This window comes from Misgurnus anguillicaudatus, chromosome 10 (genome assembly GCF_027580225.2).
Source record: "Misgurnus anguillicaudatus chromosome 10, ASM2758022v2, whole genome shotgun sequence".
In the NCBI taxonomy this organism is placed as follows: domain Eukaryota; kingdom Metazoa; phylum Chordata; class Actinopteri; order Cypriniformes; family Cobitidae; genus Misgurnus; species Misgurnus anguillicaudatus.
In genome coordinates, this window is record NC_073346.2 from 33409930 (window position 1) to 33428675 (window position 18746).

At 36.9% G+C, this 18746-nt stretch overlaps 1 protein-coding gene across 9 annotated transcripts in view; it reads right to left on the minus strand.

Moving 5' to 3' along the window:
* Positions 1-1030: 1030 nt before the first annotated feature.
* cspg5a (chondroitin sulfate proteoglycan 5a) overlaps positions 1031-18746 on the minus strand; it is a 56516-nt gene continuing 38800 nt past the window's right edge. For 2 of the 9 annotated variants that reach the window (XM_073872414.1, XM_055211014.2), the window contains 4 exons: positions 17406-17594; positions 12403-12559; positions 10636-10692; positions 1031-1741 (listed from right to left, as the gene is read on the minus strand). In XM_073872414.1, coding sequence (XP_073728515.1) covers positions 1571-1741; positions 10636-10692; positions 12403-12559; positions 17406-17594 — 574 coding nt within the window. In that variant the 3' untranslated portion in view covers positions 1031-1570. Of the gene's footprint in view, positions 1742-3894; positions 3997-10635; positions 10726-12402; positions 12560-17405; positions 17595-18746 lie in introns of all 9 variants that reach the window. The other 7 variants (XM_055211022.2, XM_055211020.2, XM_055211018.2 and 4 more) reach the window with 7 other exon arrangements.

An 18746-nucleotide genomic window follows, 5' to 3' on the forward strand; every position in this document is an offset into this window, starting at 1 on the left:
ATGCACAAAATCACTTAAATTTGATATTTTTAGTGTCTAAAAACTAGACTTATTTTCTTGGGTCGTTTTGCTGATCAAGAAAAAGCATCTTAATTTAAGAATTTTTAGATATTTTTACTGAAAACAAGACAAAAATACTACGATTTATTTTCTTGAAAATCTTTTTTTTGCAGTGCAGTATTAAAGCAAGATTTTTAAAGATTTCTAATTGTGTTACACTGCAAAAACTACTGTCTTTGTTGAAGTAGAAAAATAAGTAGTTTTTATACAAAAAATATAAAATTTATTGAATTTGTGCTTAAAAACAAGCAAAAAAATCTGCCAGTGAGTTTAGAAAAGAATCTTGAAATAAGTTAACTTTTTTCTTAAACACTTAATTCAAGAAAAATGTTCTTACCCCATTGGCAGATATTTTTGCTTGTTTTAGGCACACATTTTTAAATTGTAAATTGTAGACTTTTTTCTTAGGTCATTTTGCTCATCAAGAAAATGCATCTTGTTTTAAGAATGTTTAGATATATCTACTAAATACAAGGCAAAACTACTAAGTTAGAAAGTAATTTTTAGCAGTGTATGAAACAACTTGGCCCACCTGTGGACCCATGACATTTTAGAAAATTACTCTCACTACATCATTCTTTTTATAAAATTGTAAAGAAATATGAAAAGTTCACTCTTAGAGAGAGACTTGTTGGCAACTCTGATGGGCTGCAGGCAAAATTCTGATTCTGCATGTCTATGCACTATGCATTTTTACCAGTGACTAGTTATGAAATCATCTCATTTGCATTTCATATTTGTCATTGAAGCAAAGGGAATAGCAACAAGATACATCTGACTTTGGGTCACTTACCTGGCATGTATGAGAAAAAGACTTCCTAACGCATGTTTTCAGAGTGAATGTGGAAGCTTCAGGACAGTGAATAGACATTACAAAGCCATGCACGAAATCAAGCAAAGCATTAAGAGTTAATGTATGGCAGCATTTGCTCAGGAAAAAACACAAGCTAGGACCACACGGGGACAAATATTTAAGTGTTAAAAAGGTTTATTTCAACAACTGTCAGAATTTTTTTTCTGTAGTTTATATTCGCAAAAAAGTACAAAATAAAACAAGTACATCAAAGGATTAGAAATCACATCAAAACAAAGACACACTGTGTTTTTCTTTATATCAATCCAAGCATTTTTTTCATATATTTATACATACTCACTTAATTAGTCAGACAAACATCAAAACCTTTCAGTAGCTTTTCTTTAATGACAATGTTTTACATTTTATATTTAAAACCCCGAATATGTTTTTTTTCTTTTTTACAATATACACCAACGCATGCCATAATTTAGTTAGGCAGGGGAAGGTGTGTGTATACAATATATATAAGGGTTGGGTCAGGGGTGGGTCAACTACAGGGCAAAAATACTGCGACAAGGGCCGGGGCAGGGCGGAGACTGAGTGGGTATAAGGGGCGGGGTTTTCTCTCATGTGATGACGGTGTGGTGGGTGTGACTGCTCATAGCACCAGTCGTTTGATGCTTTACGTGATGGTGGTTTTTTTGTTTTTCTCTTCTACATCATGTTGTTCTGCAGCGAGTTTACCTCCGAAGAATTTTCCTCGCCCAGCACCTTGTGGTTCTCGTGCTTGGGGGTGAGCGAGTTCTGGATGTTCAGCGACTCGTCCTCTTTGGGTGGGGGGGCCTTCACGGGGTCCTCCAGCTTGTTCTGGGCATTAGGATCATCCTGAGTAATGATAATATTGAGTTAGTCTCCAGCAATAACCTCTTACCACCCATTACATTATAATAACTCTTAAAAATAACACAGAAATGTTTTGCTCGCAGTTTTATTAAGTTTTATTTTATATTCGCAGCCAATATAAAAACAAAACGAATTTTGTGCTTTGTACATTTCCTTTTACCTCTTAAGCAACATCAATATTCAAAGTGGATTCATACTTGATTCGTATTTGATTCATTGTACAGCATTTATTAATCTCAGTTCATGTTAGTTTTATCATTTAATAATACGTTTTTAAAATCAATAGTTGTAACTGTTAACTATAGATAATGCACAACACTGCAAAAAATGACTTTCTTACTTAGTATTTTTGTCTTGTTTTCAGTAAAAATATATATTTAAAAAAATCAAATTAAGGTGTACTTTCCCGATGAGCAAAATGACCTTGGAAAATAAGTCTAGTTATTAAACAAAAATATAAAATTTAAGTACATTTGTGCTCAAAACAAGCAAAAAAAAAAACCTGCCAATGGAGTAAGAAATAAATTCTTGAATTAAGTGTTTATGAATTTTTTTTAACTTATTTTAAGAAATTTTTTCTTATTCCACTGGCAATTTTTTGCTTGTTTTAAGCACTAATTTACTTAAAGTTTATATTTTTTGTCTAATTTTTTATATTTTTACTGAACACGATACAAAGTAAGAAAGTAATTTTTTTGCCATGAATGAACTACACTGCAAAAAATGATTTTCAAGAAAAAAAATCTTAGTATTTGTGGCTTGTTTTCAGTAAAAATATCTAAACATTCTTAAATTAAGATGCTTTTTCTTAATGAGCAAAACAACCCAAGAAAATAAGACTAGTTTTTAGCCCAAAAATTTCAAATGTAAGTGATTTTGTGCATAAAACAAACAAAAAAATCTTGAAAATTTTTCTTAAACACTAAATTCAAGAAAAATTCTAGAAAAAATAGCTTACTCCAAATCACTTAAATTGGATATTTTTGGTCTAAAAACTAGACTTATTTTCTTGGGTTGTTTTGCTCATCAAGAAAAAGCATCTTAACTTAAGAATTTTTAGATATTTTTACTGAAAACAAGACAAAAATTTTAAGAATTGATTTTCTTGAAAATCATTTTTTGCAGTGTAGACAAAAAATAAATAAATTTAAGCGAATCTGTGCTTAAAACAAGCAAAAAATATCTGCCAATGGAATAAGAAAAAAAAATATTGAATTAAGTGTTTATGAAAAAGTGAACTTATTTCAAGAAAATTGTTCTTTTTCTATTGGCAGATTTTTTTTTGCCTGTTTCAAGCACTAATTTACTTAAAGTTTATATTTTTGTCCAAAAACCAGACCCACTTTCCCAGATCACTTTTAAGAAAATACATCTCAATTTAAGAATTCCCCGATATATAATTCTAAAAACAAGAAAAAACACCATGTAAGAAAGTCACCCTTTGCAGTGAATGAACTAATATGAACAACTGTATTGACATTACCTAACATTAATAAAGATTAAAAAATGCTTATGTTAGCTAATGCATTTAGTAATGTTAACAAATACAAATGCTTTTAATACTTGCCGTCCAGTTCTGTCTCTGAAAGTGTTTTTTATGTTTGTACAACAACAGTACATTGTAGTGTACATTTTCTATAAATTATAAATGACATTTTGTCATCACATCCAACTATTTGGTTGTGACGGCAAGATCTTACCGTAGTTCAGTCTATTTATGTTAGTGAATGTCAGATCAATGGTTTTCTTCTCTGGGTAGATGAGAGGCTGTATGATCCACTTGTCTCAGTACACATGCATACATGCAAGCCTATCACAGTTCATACAGCCCCATCCCAACCTCATCTAAAACTAAAGATCTTATCAATAAAGATTGGCATTCTCCCTGTGGAATAACCATTCAGTGGACTTAAGCGTGTATAATTAATGCACCTACTTGATTATATTTATTTAACAGAAAACAATTAATTGGTAATGACGTGCATGTCTTTAAAGTAAAATAAAGGGTGATTTATTTACATCATCCTGCCCACATATTTCTGAGTAGATATTCTTTCTGTGTCCATGGTGCAGCCGGACTAAGGCACGAGTGTGTCACGTTTCCAACTCCACACAGACAACTAAAGAAGATTTACCCGTTCAGCGATGACTTAGATTGTAACTTCGGGCAGTACGTGGGGATACGTCACCTCCATGGTTACAGGACAAGACCCATCCTTTTCTCCATCGGCATGCAGCTATAAAACATGCTTTTTAAGTGTTGGGGTTTGGTTTTCACTTCTCATGAGACTTATAAAGGGACTGTCTGTGTTTTTTGATTGTAAGTGTGATTTAAAAAAAGTCAGTGCTTTTCATTTCAAACTTTAAGAACCAATCAATACAAAAGACTACTGTACTTTACAGTTTAAGGAACTACTAAAATATATATATGTATTTTTTAAATGTTTATTGTGCAGTCACAGAAACATATGCACTTTGCATCATTTTACAGTAGGTGTAATACACATTATAGCTCTTTTCCTAAACCCAGTGAGCTGCTTTAATGTATGCTACATATAACAATATTCTAAGGCAGCATGTTTACCAAAGTAAAATGTCATACTGTATAAGTGACTAATTGAAAACGCTTTACTGTTTTATAGTAATTTTATAACAGTCACTCGCCAACTCGCAAAAAAATACTGTTGCCTAATCGAATGACACATGCACTAGAAAATCAAAACCAAACATCAGAACAGTGCGTTTAAATATGGCGGCACATTAATAACGTTAAATCTGATTGGTTCTTGAATATCTCATCATGAAACTCGTATTTGACAAGTAGTCATGAGCAGTGTTGGGGAAAGTTACTTTTAAAAGTAATCATTACAATATTAAGTTACTCCTAAAAAAAGTAACTAATTGCATTACTTAGTTACTTTTCATGGAAAGTAATGCTTACGTTACTTTTTAGTTACTTTTGCGTTACTTTTTCTTGGCTGAGACTTGATCTCTTTCAGGACTTGCAGGTGTTTTTTATGACTGAAAAGTTCTGCATTCAGAAACTGTACAAAAATGTCAAGTTCTGGCCTGCCATCTCAGTTTCTGACTCAAAGTGTAAAATGTGACTACGTTCAGTTTATTTAAGTACATTATTTTTTTAATCTAATGAATTAAACTAATTTAAGCTAATTCACTGTCCTGAACTAATTTAATTAATTAGATTAAAAAAAACTTTAAAGGAACAGTATGTAAGAAATGTATATCAATGAATCATAAAATTGCCCTGAGTCACTAGACATTAAGAAATCATGTTCATTTCAAATACTTATATCACTGACAACAGTGGTCTGGCCAGGATATTGTCATTTAAAAAGTGGAGTTGCAGCCCTCAACTGATGTTTATGTTGTCATTTTGTGTATTGGCCACCAGTTGTGTGATTGCAGTACCAGTTTTAGCCACAAGTTTTGTGATTGCAGTACCAGTTTTGGCCACAATCCTACATACTGTTCCTTTAACTTCAGAAAGCACATAACCAACTGGACTCATTCCATTTACTTTATGGATCGATGGATGTGCTTTTTGGAGCTTTGCCATGTTATAAGAAGATAACAAAATATATTTTTATTAATAATTTGTTTCTGTATATCTATGATGGCACGAGGGTGAGAACATTTTGAGAGAATTGTCATATTGCGGTGAACTTTCCCTTCAACTACAGTGCTTGTTACATTTCGTTCTGGAATTGCATTAGGCCCAATATCATGGCAATTTGTACGTATTTTACGGGGTTGGCTAATTCATATTCATTTGTATGACCACATTCATACGATTTTGAACGATTTGCTTTCCCCCTGTGACGTTGGGGTTAGGGGTGGTGTTTCATTAATGTTTTTTCCTAATAATCACACGTTTTTGTATGGTTCACGTCATACTAGGGATGTTAACAATTAATCGTTCTTCGATTAATTGTCTATAAGAATTAAATCGATAAAACGTGAAAGATCATGCACGTGTGTGCAGCGCCTGCGCAAAATGCATACAGCCGGAGAAAAAAATGAAGTGAGCGCGCACAGAAGCTAAACTAGCCATGATCACAACGACGCTTGATGCCAAACATACACTTGGGCTTTTTAACGTCATGAGAGACGAGGCTGGATGCCAAAGCAACGAAATGCATCCGCAGTGGATCTAAGAGGGTCTGACACAGAAAATGCAAACACGCGTAGGATACTGAAAACAAAGACCCTCTTCAGGGAAGCCTGCAAGATTAGCATAGCAATGCTGCTAACCTTGGTATATACAGGGAATGAGACCAGAGGTTTTAATGAACAGATTAAAATGTAATCTTAAATTCTGTCAAGAAAATGTAAACTGTAACTGATTGTGAACTCTCTGAACGCCCGCAACATATATCACTGATCATTATTGACTGGCTAAGGCACTGCACTAGCCAAGCTAAATGTTGCTTGTTTTCTAATGAAAGGTTGCCATCTCCATAATATAAGCATCTTTGCTGAAAGTACGCCTCAGGTCTAAGCTGATGTGATGACCGGAAAAGAGCCCTTCGTGTGCTTCTTGGATATAATTACAACAAACAGTGTATCAACGACTCGGAAAGCGAGGTGAATAACTACGTTATGGACGCATGGACTTTCGTGCGACTGTTGCAGACCCATGTGAGGCGGAGTTTTACACTGTGTCTATTAGTCATTATATTTCATTACGAGATAAATTTTAATTAATGATTTTATCAAAAACACCAACTAAATTGACTCATTTTACAATCCCACTAGCATGTTATTTAGACAAAATAAATAATTTTAATTCGCGTGATGAAGCTGTCGTTTTTACGCACACTTTTATGGCATTGGCTATATCGTACATGCCACTGCAGTAAAGGCTTATTGCACTATTACTGTTAATGATTATTCGATTGATTGATTGTTAATTTAAACAATCATCAAATATGGAAAATTGCATAAATTGACATCCCTACTTCATACTAATTCGCCAAATTACATTCATTTGAATTTCCAATTTTCCATAAGATTAGGCTGGCAGCACAGTACATGCTGCATTACAATTTGGCAAAAAAAGGTGTCTTAGAAGGCAGCCTTACAAGGCTGTTTAAAGCGATACTCAAGCCAAATATCAAAATTACCCCATGATGTACTCACCCTCAAGCAATCCGAGACACCAATGTCCATCATCCCCCAGACGAACACATTTGGAGTTATTTTAGTAAATGTCCTTCCAAGCTTATAAAACAGGGATCAGGAAATAATTTCCCCAAAAAGTTCATCCATCCTTCACAGAAGTAATCCACATGGCTCCAAAGGGTTAATATAAAGGCATTTTGTGGGTAATCAATACGATATTGTAAAAAAATCCATATTTTAAACTTATAAAAAGGTAACGATGCAATCTTGGAACTCACGCTTATAAAACATTTATGAAGTTACATTTTGCTTACACAATTGCATCGAGAAGATCTTTAATTAAGTCATTGAAAACATCTGGAGTCGTTTTGGGGTTTAAAATCAGAAGTTGTTTCCTGATTCCTGTTTTCTACCATTATAAAGCTTGGAAGAGCAAGAAAATTTATTAAAATAACTCCAAACGTGCCCGTCCGAAAGACGATGGACACACACATCTCAGATTGCCTGAGGGTGAATCATGGGGCAACCTGGATATTTAGCAGGAGTATCCCTCTAAGTAAGCATCTCACCAGGTTTTGGAAAAGACCTACAGAGTTAAAAGAGACTTGGGAATCAAGACGTGTGTTTAATAAAGCACAAAACAGGGACAGGACACTGAAGAATCAGAGGATCCACATTTAAAAGGTCTTTAAAGCAGGACCGGGAAGAGATGATGAAGTACACATAACATTACAGAACCAGGTCTACACTTATAGTGAAGGAAGTCAAAAACTTGATTCTGTACATTTTGGATCAGATAATTGCTGAAGATAGATGTTGAAACGGTGAAGACTGTATTTGGTGCACAAGCATGGTCCACACAGTCAATCACAGACGGAAAAATATTCAGCTACCACTTCCCTTATCTGACCTTTCCGCTCTAGTTTATATATGGTCCATTTAATTCCAAAACATCTGTCAAGCTATAGACCCAGAAGGGTTCAGAGAAAGAGCGAGAGAGAGAGCGCGAGAGAGCGTGTGAGAGAGAGAGAGAGAGAGAGAGAGAGAGAGAGAGAGAGAGAGAGAGAGAGAGAGAGAGAGAGAGAGAGAGAGAGAGAGAGAGAGAGAGAGAGATTTGGCTACAAGCCACAGCTGAGCTCTTTTACTCAAGCGGATATCGATCCGTTGAGCAGCAGCTCTTGGCTGATGGTAATAAAAAGACTGTTCACGTTTTTTTCTCGTCTTGAGAGATTCCTCTTGTTTCATGCATTTCATTTACAGAAGTGTTTTCTCACTGATGATGAGCTCAAGGCTGGATGTGGGCAAAAGAGACAATCAATTTTGTCATCCTGGATTATCTGAAGGTCATGAAGTGTTTGAAAAGGTTTAGAGAATCTCATTCTTGATCTAATACCAGCGTATTAGATGTCTCCTGGAGACTCTGATGCAATACGCAGCCACATCTGAACTCCATTAATGGCTTTTTTATTATTTTAAAGTGTTATTTTGATCTTTTTATGATTAAGGGAAACATTTCGGTCTCTATTACATTCAAGGAATAGCTCGTCCAAAAATTGAAAACATTAATCATTTACACTCGTCTTTACATGAGTCTTATGTCCCACCTTTATGATACTTTTTGTATATATTTTTTTAATAAAATACTATAAATGTATTAACAAATTCAATAGTTCATTTATGGATGAGTGGTATAGCGTTGCATTAGGAGTGCAAAAAGTCATGGGTTCAAACCCAGGGAACACACAAACTGATAAAAAATGTATACCTTGTAAGTAACTTAGCGTCTGCCAAATGCATACAAATTGTTAAAATAAAAATGTGACCCTGGACCACAAAACCAGTCATAAGGGTTGTTGTTTTTTAAAATCGAAGCTGAAAAAATAAGCTTTCCATTGATGTATGGTTTGTTAGGATAGGACAATATTTGTCTGAGATGCAACTATTTGAAAATTTGGAATGTGATGCAGAAAAAAACTAAATATTGGGTAAATCGCCTTTAAAGGGACACTCCACCCTTTTAAAAACATGCTCACTTTCCCGCTCCCCTAGAGCCAAACATCTGATTTTTACTGTTTTAGAATCCACTCAGCCGATCCCCGGGTCTGGCACTACTAGCCCTAGCATAGTTTAGCACAATCCATTGAATCTGATTAGACCATTAGCATCGTGCTAAAAATAACCAAAGAGTTTTGATAAGTTTCCTTTTTAAAACTTGACTCTTCCGCAGTTAAAACATGTATTAACTCTTTCCCCGCCATTGACGAGATATCTCGTCAATCAAGAGAAAACGCTTCCCCGCCAATGACGAGTATTTCCGTCTTTCCGCAATACCCTTCCGCAACTTTTTAAACCCTGAAGTATTGAACTATGGCAAGCTGCTGCATGTCCGTGTCTGTTTTAAAGATCGCTCTGAATGGGATCTCTATAAAAAGTCCGTCACAAAAATGGAATTATCTCTGCTTTTTGCTCAAAATGTGGTGTTTTTGCAGAAACCTACCCATATTCAAAAGCTGATTACAAAAGAACTACTCAAGGTAGGATGAAAAGTTTTTTTTTGTTTGAAAGCAGAGGGTCTGTTCTTTCATTTGGTATATTGTATGTTTATATATTTGAAGAAGAACATTTTCTGGAAGGCATTAAACTTTTGTGAAAATCATGAAAAACGCTGGCTGGCAACTTTTTTTTTTAAAACGCTGGCGGTGAAAGAGTTAAGACCGACGGAAAATTAAAAACTGAGATATTCCAGGCAGATACAGGAACTACACTCTCATTCCGGCGCAACAATCAAGGACCCCGCTACCGCAACACGGCCGCAGGAGGCGCAGTGACACCACGCAGCCGAAAATAGTCCCCTTTAATTCAAAGATACTAAGGGGACCATTTTTGGCTGCTGCGTAATGTCATTGCGCCTCTTGCAGCCATGTTACAGCACCAAAGTCCTTGATTATTACGCCAGAACGAGAGCACAGTTCCTAGCCATATCGGCCCAAATTGCAACTTTTAATTTTCCGTCAGTCCTAGTACACGATGTGACTACAGAAGAGTCAAGTTTTAAATAGGAAAAATAATGAACTATTTGGCTAATGGTCTAATCAAATTCAACGGACCACGCCAAGCCATGCCAAAAGTGCCAGCACCAAACCCGGAGATCAGTAGAATGGATTCCAAAACGGCAAGAATAAAAAGATTAACTCCAGGGGAGCTGGAAAACAAGCACATTTTCAAAAAAAGTGGAGTGTCCCTTTAAAGTTGTCCAAATAAAGTCCTTAGCAATGCATATTACTAATGAGAAATAAAGTTGTGCTATTTACAGTAGAAAATATACAAATTATCTTTATGGAACATGATCTTTACTTAATATCCTAATGATTTTTGGCATTTAAAAAAATAGATGATTTAAGATTATTTTAGATGATAATGTATTTTTGACTATTGTTATAAATAAACAGCATAAACTTTCTCCCGAATAACACCTTTATTTTACAGACAAATAAAAACGTACATTTCTGGAATTACATGAGGGTAAGAAAATTATTTTCATATTTGGGTGATCTATTCCTTTATTGTTTCATATGGACCATACTACAGCTAAATCGGTTCGGATTGACTTTCCCGGTGATGACGATGGAAGGGAGTGCCAGGATTGGTCACTACAGTTTGACTGACAGGATAACAGAACAATGACGGGACAGCTGCTGTTACTTTGGGCGGAGCTATGAGGTTATAAGTCTTACCTCACAGTCGGGCTCCTCTTTGGTCTTACACTCCCAGGTGTATCTGCTCATGGTTTTCTGGGGGGTGGGGGCATGGACAGGATTATTTACCTTAGAGATATCATTTTTTATTCAGATCCAGTATAGAGATAGGAAACAAAGAAAGACAGAGAGAGGGACGTTTGCAAAAGACGATATTGGTGAGAAATATCTCCATCCAAGGGTCACTAAATATTGCTACAAAAAGAGAATTTGATTTTTAGTAAATGAAATGAGTTATTGCAATGAGTGAATAATATTTATTTGAAGGGTTGATGGTAGTTAATGTTACAATAATGTAGGAATTTACAGTTAAATTAATTTTACTGAGGTGTTGTTTTTTAAGGAAAGTTTTCGAGACAGAATTTATTTTTAAAAAATTAGCAGTGAATTTGTTTTGACTGGCAAGACTCAAATCACAATCTGTTGAAGCTTGTAAGAGAAAATATAAATAAAATAATTGGATTTTCTGAAACATCACTAATAATACACACTAAAAGAGGAGAAAAACAATATGGTTATCCCACAGAAGAGAACGACGCCCGTGTTAGATCTACATCTACCCATGCTGCAGAGAGACATGTTAGCCGAGTGATACGCCACCCAAGGCAGCAATGAACGTTGCATCTCAGATGTTTATCCTGCATTTCAACACTTCATTGGTCGGTGAGACCTGTCATTGGAAGATTGACCACTCAACCTTTTATATATATATCTGAACCAGGATAAACGTATGAAATCACAGACAGGTATATTAATGTGACGCAGTGGACAAGCAGCAGCAGGACACGTGACCTCGAAAAGGTTTGTGTGGTCATGCAGCGTTGCAGAGGAGAAAGAAAGGGAGCAGGGTGGTGAACGGGAGGGTGGGTCGGTTTTGGGTGGGCTATCTCAGCGAAGTCCAAGGTCTGCCATCAGTGCACAGGGTAAATAAAAAAATACCCTGCATCTACCCTGCCATTCAATTACCTGCCTGCTTAGGTTCTCGACAATGTTCACATTTGCTCATACACTTAGAAAAAATTGTAAAAATATGTCACTGGGGAAGTATCCTTCAAAAAGGGACATAACATATATGCACCTGACATAAAGCTTGCAAAGCTGTACTTTGTAAAAGGGTACTGCCACAGTGACAGCTGCGGTACATATTTTGACCAATTTTTTCTGACAGTGTGCACCAAAGTCAAAATCAAAAGTCAGAGATCTCAATATGATATCAAATGTCATACATGACCCAGATAGCGAAATGTAATATCCTCTTTCTACCTCCCTGATGAATCCTTTCCCTAATATGCATATGCACGTGTCTGCCTCTATTGATTTTCAGTGTGGGATCAATAAAGCTGCATTCCCATGAGTCTCTCAATTCACTGTTAAAGAACGCAACTATCTGCTCATGTGGAGACACTGCCAGGCAGATGGACGACCAGTCAGACAGAGTCTGACATTCAGCGATCGACTCAGGTCAGCCACACGGCCAAACTCTGCCATTAACAGAGCATCAAAAGCAGCGGCTTGCAAAAAAAAAGAAAGAAAAAAACGCCTTTTTCCCGTTTCCCAGTTACACTGTTGCTATGGTAACAACTGTTGCCCGAGTAACCATGCTCCTATCTGAGAGCAGACCTTTTCAGCAGAGAAAACGCTCCCAGTTCTCTGCGCACCCCCTCCCCTACCGAAAGGGTAACGCTTGGGGTCCATGCAGAGAGGTGGGGAGGAGGGAAGAGAGGAAAGAGACGAGAAACACATTACCTGACAGATAATGTTATCATAGTAAGCCAAAGCACGGGCATGAGGAAGGTTAGGAGGGGTGTCACAAAGTTTCCTTACATTTGGATGGGAGCCCTCAGCGATGGTGGACAACGAGAAATTATCATTGTGGTGCTCCGAGGAAGGACGGTATTTACTGCTGTGGTGGGGGGAGAAAAAGAAGGACGGTGATGGAATGATGGAGGTATTATGGGAAATACAAGGACAAAATGGGAAGAGATAGAAAGCGTGAGGTATTAGAATGAAGAGGTTATGGAGGACAGCGGGGAGAGATAAAATGCAAGAGAAAAAGCATTAGTGCAATTCAAAGACTGCAGAAGTTCAGACAAACAAACACAACCTGTGATGCAACATGTCAAATATTTCACGTATTAATCAATATGACACATTATAATATGTATTTCATCAGCACAATATGACTACGTATTTATAAATACAGTATAATAGAACATGAAAGCATTGTGGGTCCATCTAATTTCTTCCCAATTTATACACCAGATAATTGTTTTTACCCTTAGTCTCCATTTTTCACTTCCTAATTAAGCATTCCATTACTTTTCCTGCTCACACACTAGCACAGCGATATGAATTTAATAACCTGTGTGATTACTGACTGAGTGAGAGAGAGAGAGAGAGAGAGAGAGAGAGAGAGAGAGAGAGAGAGAGCGAGAGAGAGAGAGATGGGCTGCATCCAAAACCGCCTACTTCCGTACTATAAAGTAGGCAAAAAGCAGTAGGTGAGGTAAATAGTACTGTACTGTACTGAGAGAGAGAGAAGGAAAGATAGAGAGACAGTAAATACTTTACACTATATACTATTTGCCAATGATGTTGATAACTAATATAATGTACGATACTTCTAGTCCAATCATTATTTCGTTTCTTGTTTAAAAACATTTCAATTTGACAAATCTCTAATCTTTATTGCCTGTTTGAACTGACTGGGAAATTCCTAGTTTAACAGATAACTACAACAAATGCAAATATTGTCTAATCTATATAGTTCTTGTTATATTGTGCGTCCCTAGTTTTTGGAAGTGCTGAGCTTACCCTGGTATGCCATAAGGAATAAAACAAAGCCTTTATTTCAGATATTTTCAGCAGCAGTTCAATTTCTTTTATAATGTCTTTTGAGAAACATTCACTGCAGTTTTCCATTGATTTATGGCCTGAGGTCAACAGGGTTTAGTTTTCCAGACCATTTATTACTTTACTTTATAAAGCAGATATGAGATATATAGCAGTGGTTCTCATCTGGCGAGGTGAGAGGTCTGTTCTAATACAGCTGCACACATCAGGGATTATAAAGATGCAACCATATAATCGTGCATGATTAATAAAGCAAAAATAGGCTTGTCAATTAAAGAGGGCATATTAGTGCCTCAAGATACCAAAGAGTGGCATTAGTTCCTTGAGGTACCAAAGACTGCACAGTAGTACCTCGAGGTACCAAAGAGAGCACAGTAGTACCTCAAGGTACCAAAGAGTGCACATAAGTCCCTCAAGGTACCAAAGAGTGGCATTAGTTCCTTGAGGTACCAAAGACTGCACAGTAGTACCTCGAGGTACCAAAGAGAGCATATTAGTCCCTCGAGGTACTAAAGAGTGCACATTAGTCCCTCTGGGTACCAAAGAGAGCACATTAGTCCCTCGAGGTACCAAGAGAGCATATTAGTACCTTAAGGTACTACCAAAGAGTGCACATTAGTTCCTCGAGGTACCAGAGAGCACATTAGTCCCTCAAGGAACCAAAGAGTGCACATTAGTCCCTCAAGGTACCAAAGAGTGCACATTAGTTCCTCAAGGTACCAGAGAGCACATTAGTACATCAAGGTACCAAAGAGTGCAGATAAGTCCCTCAAGGTACCAAATAGTGCACATTAGTTCCTCAAGGTACCAAAGAGTGCACATTATTTTCTTGAGGTACCAGAGAGCACATTAGTTCCTCGAGGTACCAGAGAGCACATAAGTACATTGAGGTACTAAAAGAGTGCACATTAGTCCCCCAAGGTACCCAAGAGTGCACATTAGTACCTTAAGGAACCAAAGAGTGCACATTAGTCCCTCAAGGTACCAAAGAGTGCACATTAGTTCCTCAAGGTACCAGAGAGCACATTAGTACATCAAGGTACCAAAGAGTGCAGATAAGTCCCTCAAGGTACCAAATAGTGCACATTAGTTCCTCAAGGTACCAAAGAGGGCACATTAGTCCCTCGAGGTACCAAAGAGTGCACATTAGTCCCTCGAGGTACCAAAGAGAGCACATTAGTCCCTCAAGGTACCAAAGAGTGCACATTAGTTCCTCAAGGTACCAAAGAATCCACATTAGTACCTCAAGGTACCAAAGAGTGCACACATTAGTACATCAAGGTACCAACTAGTACATATTAGTACCTCAAGGTACAACCAAAGAGTGCACATTAGTCCCTCGAGGTACCAAAGAGTGCACATTAGTCCCTCGAGGTACCAAAGAGTGTACATTAGTACCTCGGGGTACCAAAGAGTGCACAGTAGTACCTCAAGGTACCAAAGGTGCACATAAGTCCCTCAAGGTACCAAAGAGTGCACATAAGTCCCTCGAGGTACCAAAGAGTGCACATAAGTTCCTCAAGGTACCAAAGAGTGCACATTAGTCCATTGGCGTAACCAAAGAGTACCCAGTAGTACCTCAAGGTACCAAAGAGTGCACATTAGTTCCTTGAGGTACCAGAGAGTACATTAGTCCCTCAAGGTACCAAAGAGTGCACATTAGTCCCTCGAGGTACTAAAGAGTGCACATTAGTCCCTCAATGTACCAAAGAGAGCACATTAGTCCCTCGAGGTACCAAAGAGTGCACACATTAGTACATCAATGTTCCAAAGCGAGCACAGTAGTCCCTCAAGGTACCAAAGAGTGCACATTAGTCCCTCGAGGTACCAAAGAGTGCACATTAGTCCCTCGAGGTACCAAAGAGTGCACATTAGTCCCTCGAGGTACCAAAGAGTGCACATTAGTTCCTCGAGGTACCAAAGAGTGCACCTTAGTCCCTCGAGGTACCAAAGAGTGCACATTAGTTCCTCAAGGTACCAAAGAGTGCATATTAGTACCTCAAGGTATCAAAGAGTGCATATTAGAACCTTAAGGTACCAAAAAATACATATTAGTAACTCAAAGGTACATATTGGTATCTGTAATGGTACATATTAGGACCTTTTTAAAGAATACTGCCCCAGTGACAGCTTTGGACCATTTTCTAAACATTTTTCTGATAGTGTACACATATGCACAGGTTACATAATACCCCATGATAGAAAACTGCATAGAAAGAACTATAACTATACTTACCTATGTTGAAAGAAACATACAATTTAACTATAGAACTAAAAAAAGAAAACTGCCCAGACTACATTAAATACAAGCTCAATTGCAATGAGGATAAAATTATTTGTGCCAACCACAGTTTGTTCAGTGTGGTGAATTGTTGGATACTGAGAGCACAAAAACATTGAAATTTAATTCAATTGGATACTGTTTCTATTCTATTATCTTAGTGTTGGGCAATGCAGTTCATGGTCATATTTATAAAACAAAAATGGCACTGAAATAACATTACATTACATTTCATAATGCACTGTATTAGGTTGCCACCACTTAAAATGTCAAATATGATTTAGAAGAAAAACCAGTTGATAACCACAGCTTATATTTTCATAAATGCTTTAATTTATCTCAAACAGATCTAAAGATCTGCTGTCTCTTTATTCTGTCTTATTTCAGTCAGCTCCCTTTCTATTTTGTTTCAATACATCTCATCCCCTCTTATAGGATCTACAAATTTCATTCTGGTGTCCTTAGCTAAATTCAATAACAAACATACAGCGGGTGGAGAGGCAGCGTGTGATTCACATCCACATCTGTAGCACTGCTTTCTCTTCTCACCTAAAACATGTCCACCCTCCACTGCACCCTAAAACTTCCTCTTACTTGTTATGTTCCCCTGTTCTCGTCTTTCTCATCATCCGTCTCCTTCTTTTCTTTAAAAAGGGTGTGTTTGTTGTTTAAATCATAGCCAGAGTTTTCACCCCCACACCCCCCCTGGGTCTCACAGCTGTATGTAGGTCATCTTGCCCCTCCTCCCATCACACTGTCCTACTTTCAGCTTGAGCTCTCATGACATCATGCAGCAGTCTGCCCGCTGCTAGCGCTGTATGCTAAACGTTAGCACGCCATCCACTCCCTGCTCTGTATTGTCTCCATAGCATCCGATTAGCCCAAAACAGCTGCAGTGTTATGCTAGCACTTTTAGGGAATCAAAAAAGCAGCTCTATTTCTAAACCTGTACTACCCTATTCTTTACTTTTTATTCAATTATATTATTAGTATTTAATCTACCTGACTAAAAAACAGCTTAAACAAGCTTAAGCTGGTCTTAGATGGTTTATAAGCTATATAGCTGATCTCTCAGCTTAGACATACTAGTGCTCAACTGGTTTAATGGGTCAGCTAGCTGGTCTCCCAAACTGCTCTATGTGGATGGGATTAGCATTACCTGAGGTAATTTTTTACCTGTAGCTCAGCTGAAAGAACATTGCATTCGCAGCGCAAAACGTCATGGGTTCAAACCCAGGAATATCTGCTATTTGGCTATAATTTATGCACTGCTAATGTATGTGTATTTTGTCATAATTACTTAAATTGTCTCTTTTTGTATATATGCCTGTGCTCCTTTGTATTTACTGTAGAGCTGCTTTGCTACAATGCAAAATTGCGAAAAGCGCTTTAGAAATAGATTTGAATCTAACTGAATAAATGCCTGATTAAAGTCACGAGACCAAAACGTTACTGTTTAAATAAACACATGGCAGGCTAATGCAACGTGCCACGCTTATTCCTTCTTAGATCCCCCACATAACGTGAGGTTTTAAGCCGTTTAATCCATAAACCTTTCAGTCTCTCTAAACAATGTGTTTTTATTTCACAGATCTGCCCCAGGCTGGAGTCTCACCTGCGCTTGCGCAACTTATTGTTTTCGGTCTTGAGCACGTGCAGCTTCTTGGCGAAGCAAACGATGGTCATGAAGAGCAGGAGCACCATGAGGGTGGAAGAGCCGATGGCGAGGCACATCACCTGAAACTCTGTGATGACCGACTCGCAGCGTGAACCCTTGTGCCACATGTAGTCCTGGATGTTGCACCTAAAAAAGAAAACAAAAATGTGTGAGAAATAAAAAAGTTGCATGAGGACTGATTTAAATCGGACACTAGCATCAACAGTGGCAACCTGTTGGATAAAAGCCTGTTGGGCTATAAGCACCTTAACTTAATGGGTGATTCTCAAGAACCATTGAAACACCACGGCACTAATGATTTTAGCTTTAAAATGTGTAATATAGTAACATTAAAAAGCATCAGAATTAACACAATACTGTGTTCTACCTTGCACAATGTGTGATTTCAACATAAGAATTTATAATTGGAAATTTTATCTCATTTTCTGCTGAAATTCTCATTACCGCAATGTGTCTGGCTGTGTTTGAACATGCGTTATGTTGTAATTTAATCAAATTAACACAAAAATATTTAGAAAAAAAATAAATGGATGTTTTGCTAGACTACTTTAGATGACAGAAAAAATATTTACTGAATATTCATGTATAATAATAATGAAGAAAAATTAGGAAAATGATGCGTCCATGCCTGATGTTCTCATCCTCCGCAACACTTTTTGAGAACAGTTTAAGCTAGCACACATACAGAATTTTAATAAAGTTTGATTTTGAGTGACCAAGCACATGGACCAGTTACTTCAAGATGGTTACCAGGTAAGATAATTTTTTTACAGTTAATTTGAAATATTGTCTTGTCAGAATGCCTACACGACATTTTGATTATCATTACCGCAACAGATGCTTATTAAATTTTAATTTAATTAATAGAAGCATAATACTTTGATTTTAAATGCAGGTGCAGAATCTCCAAATTATGTTCTTTCAGGTTTGTCATGTCATTTTGAAAATATGTCAGTGTTGATGTTTTCTGACTGTTGCGGTAATGAGATTTTTTAGGACAAATTTTTTAAATTATGTTACAAAAAGTGTTAAATGATAAGTAAAAGTTTTTAAATTAATGTTTACTCCAGACTTTGTTTTTCAATGTCTGGTGCGAAAAAAGTAAATTTAAGCAATTTTTACATTTTCATGCTTGACATTTTTAAAACCAAGTTTTCGTGAGAATCACCCTAATATACAATTATTGTTGTATAAGAGCCAATACGCAGTCTTTTTTTTAAACGAGACGCATAGGAGGACACATGGTTGATTTTAATCCTCACCGACCGTCCAAAAATG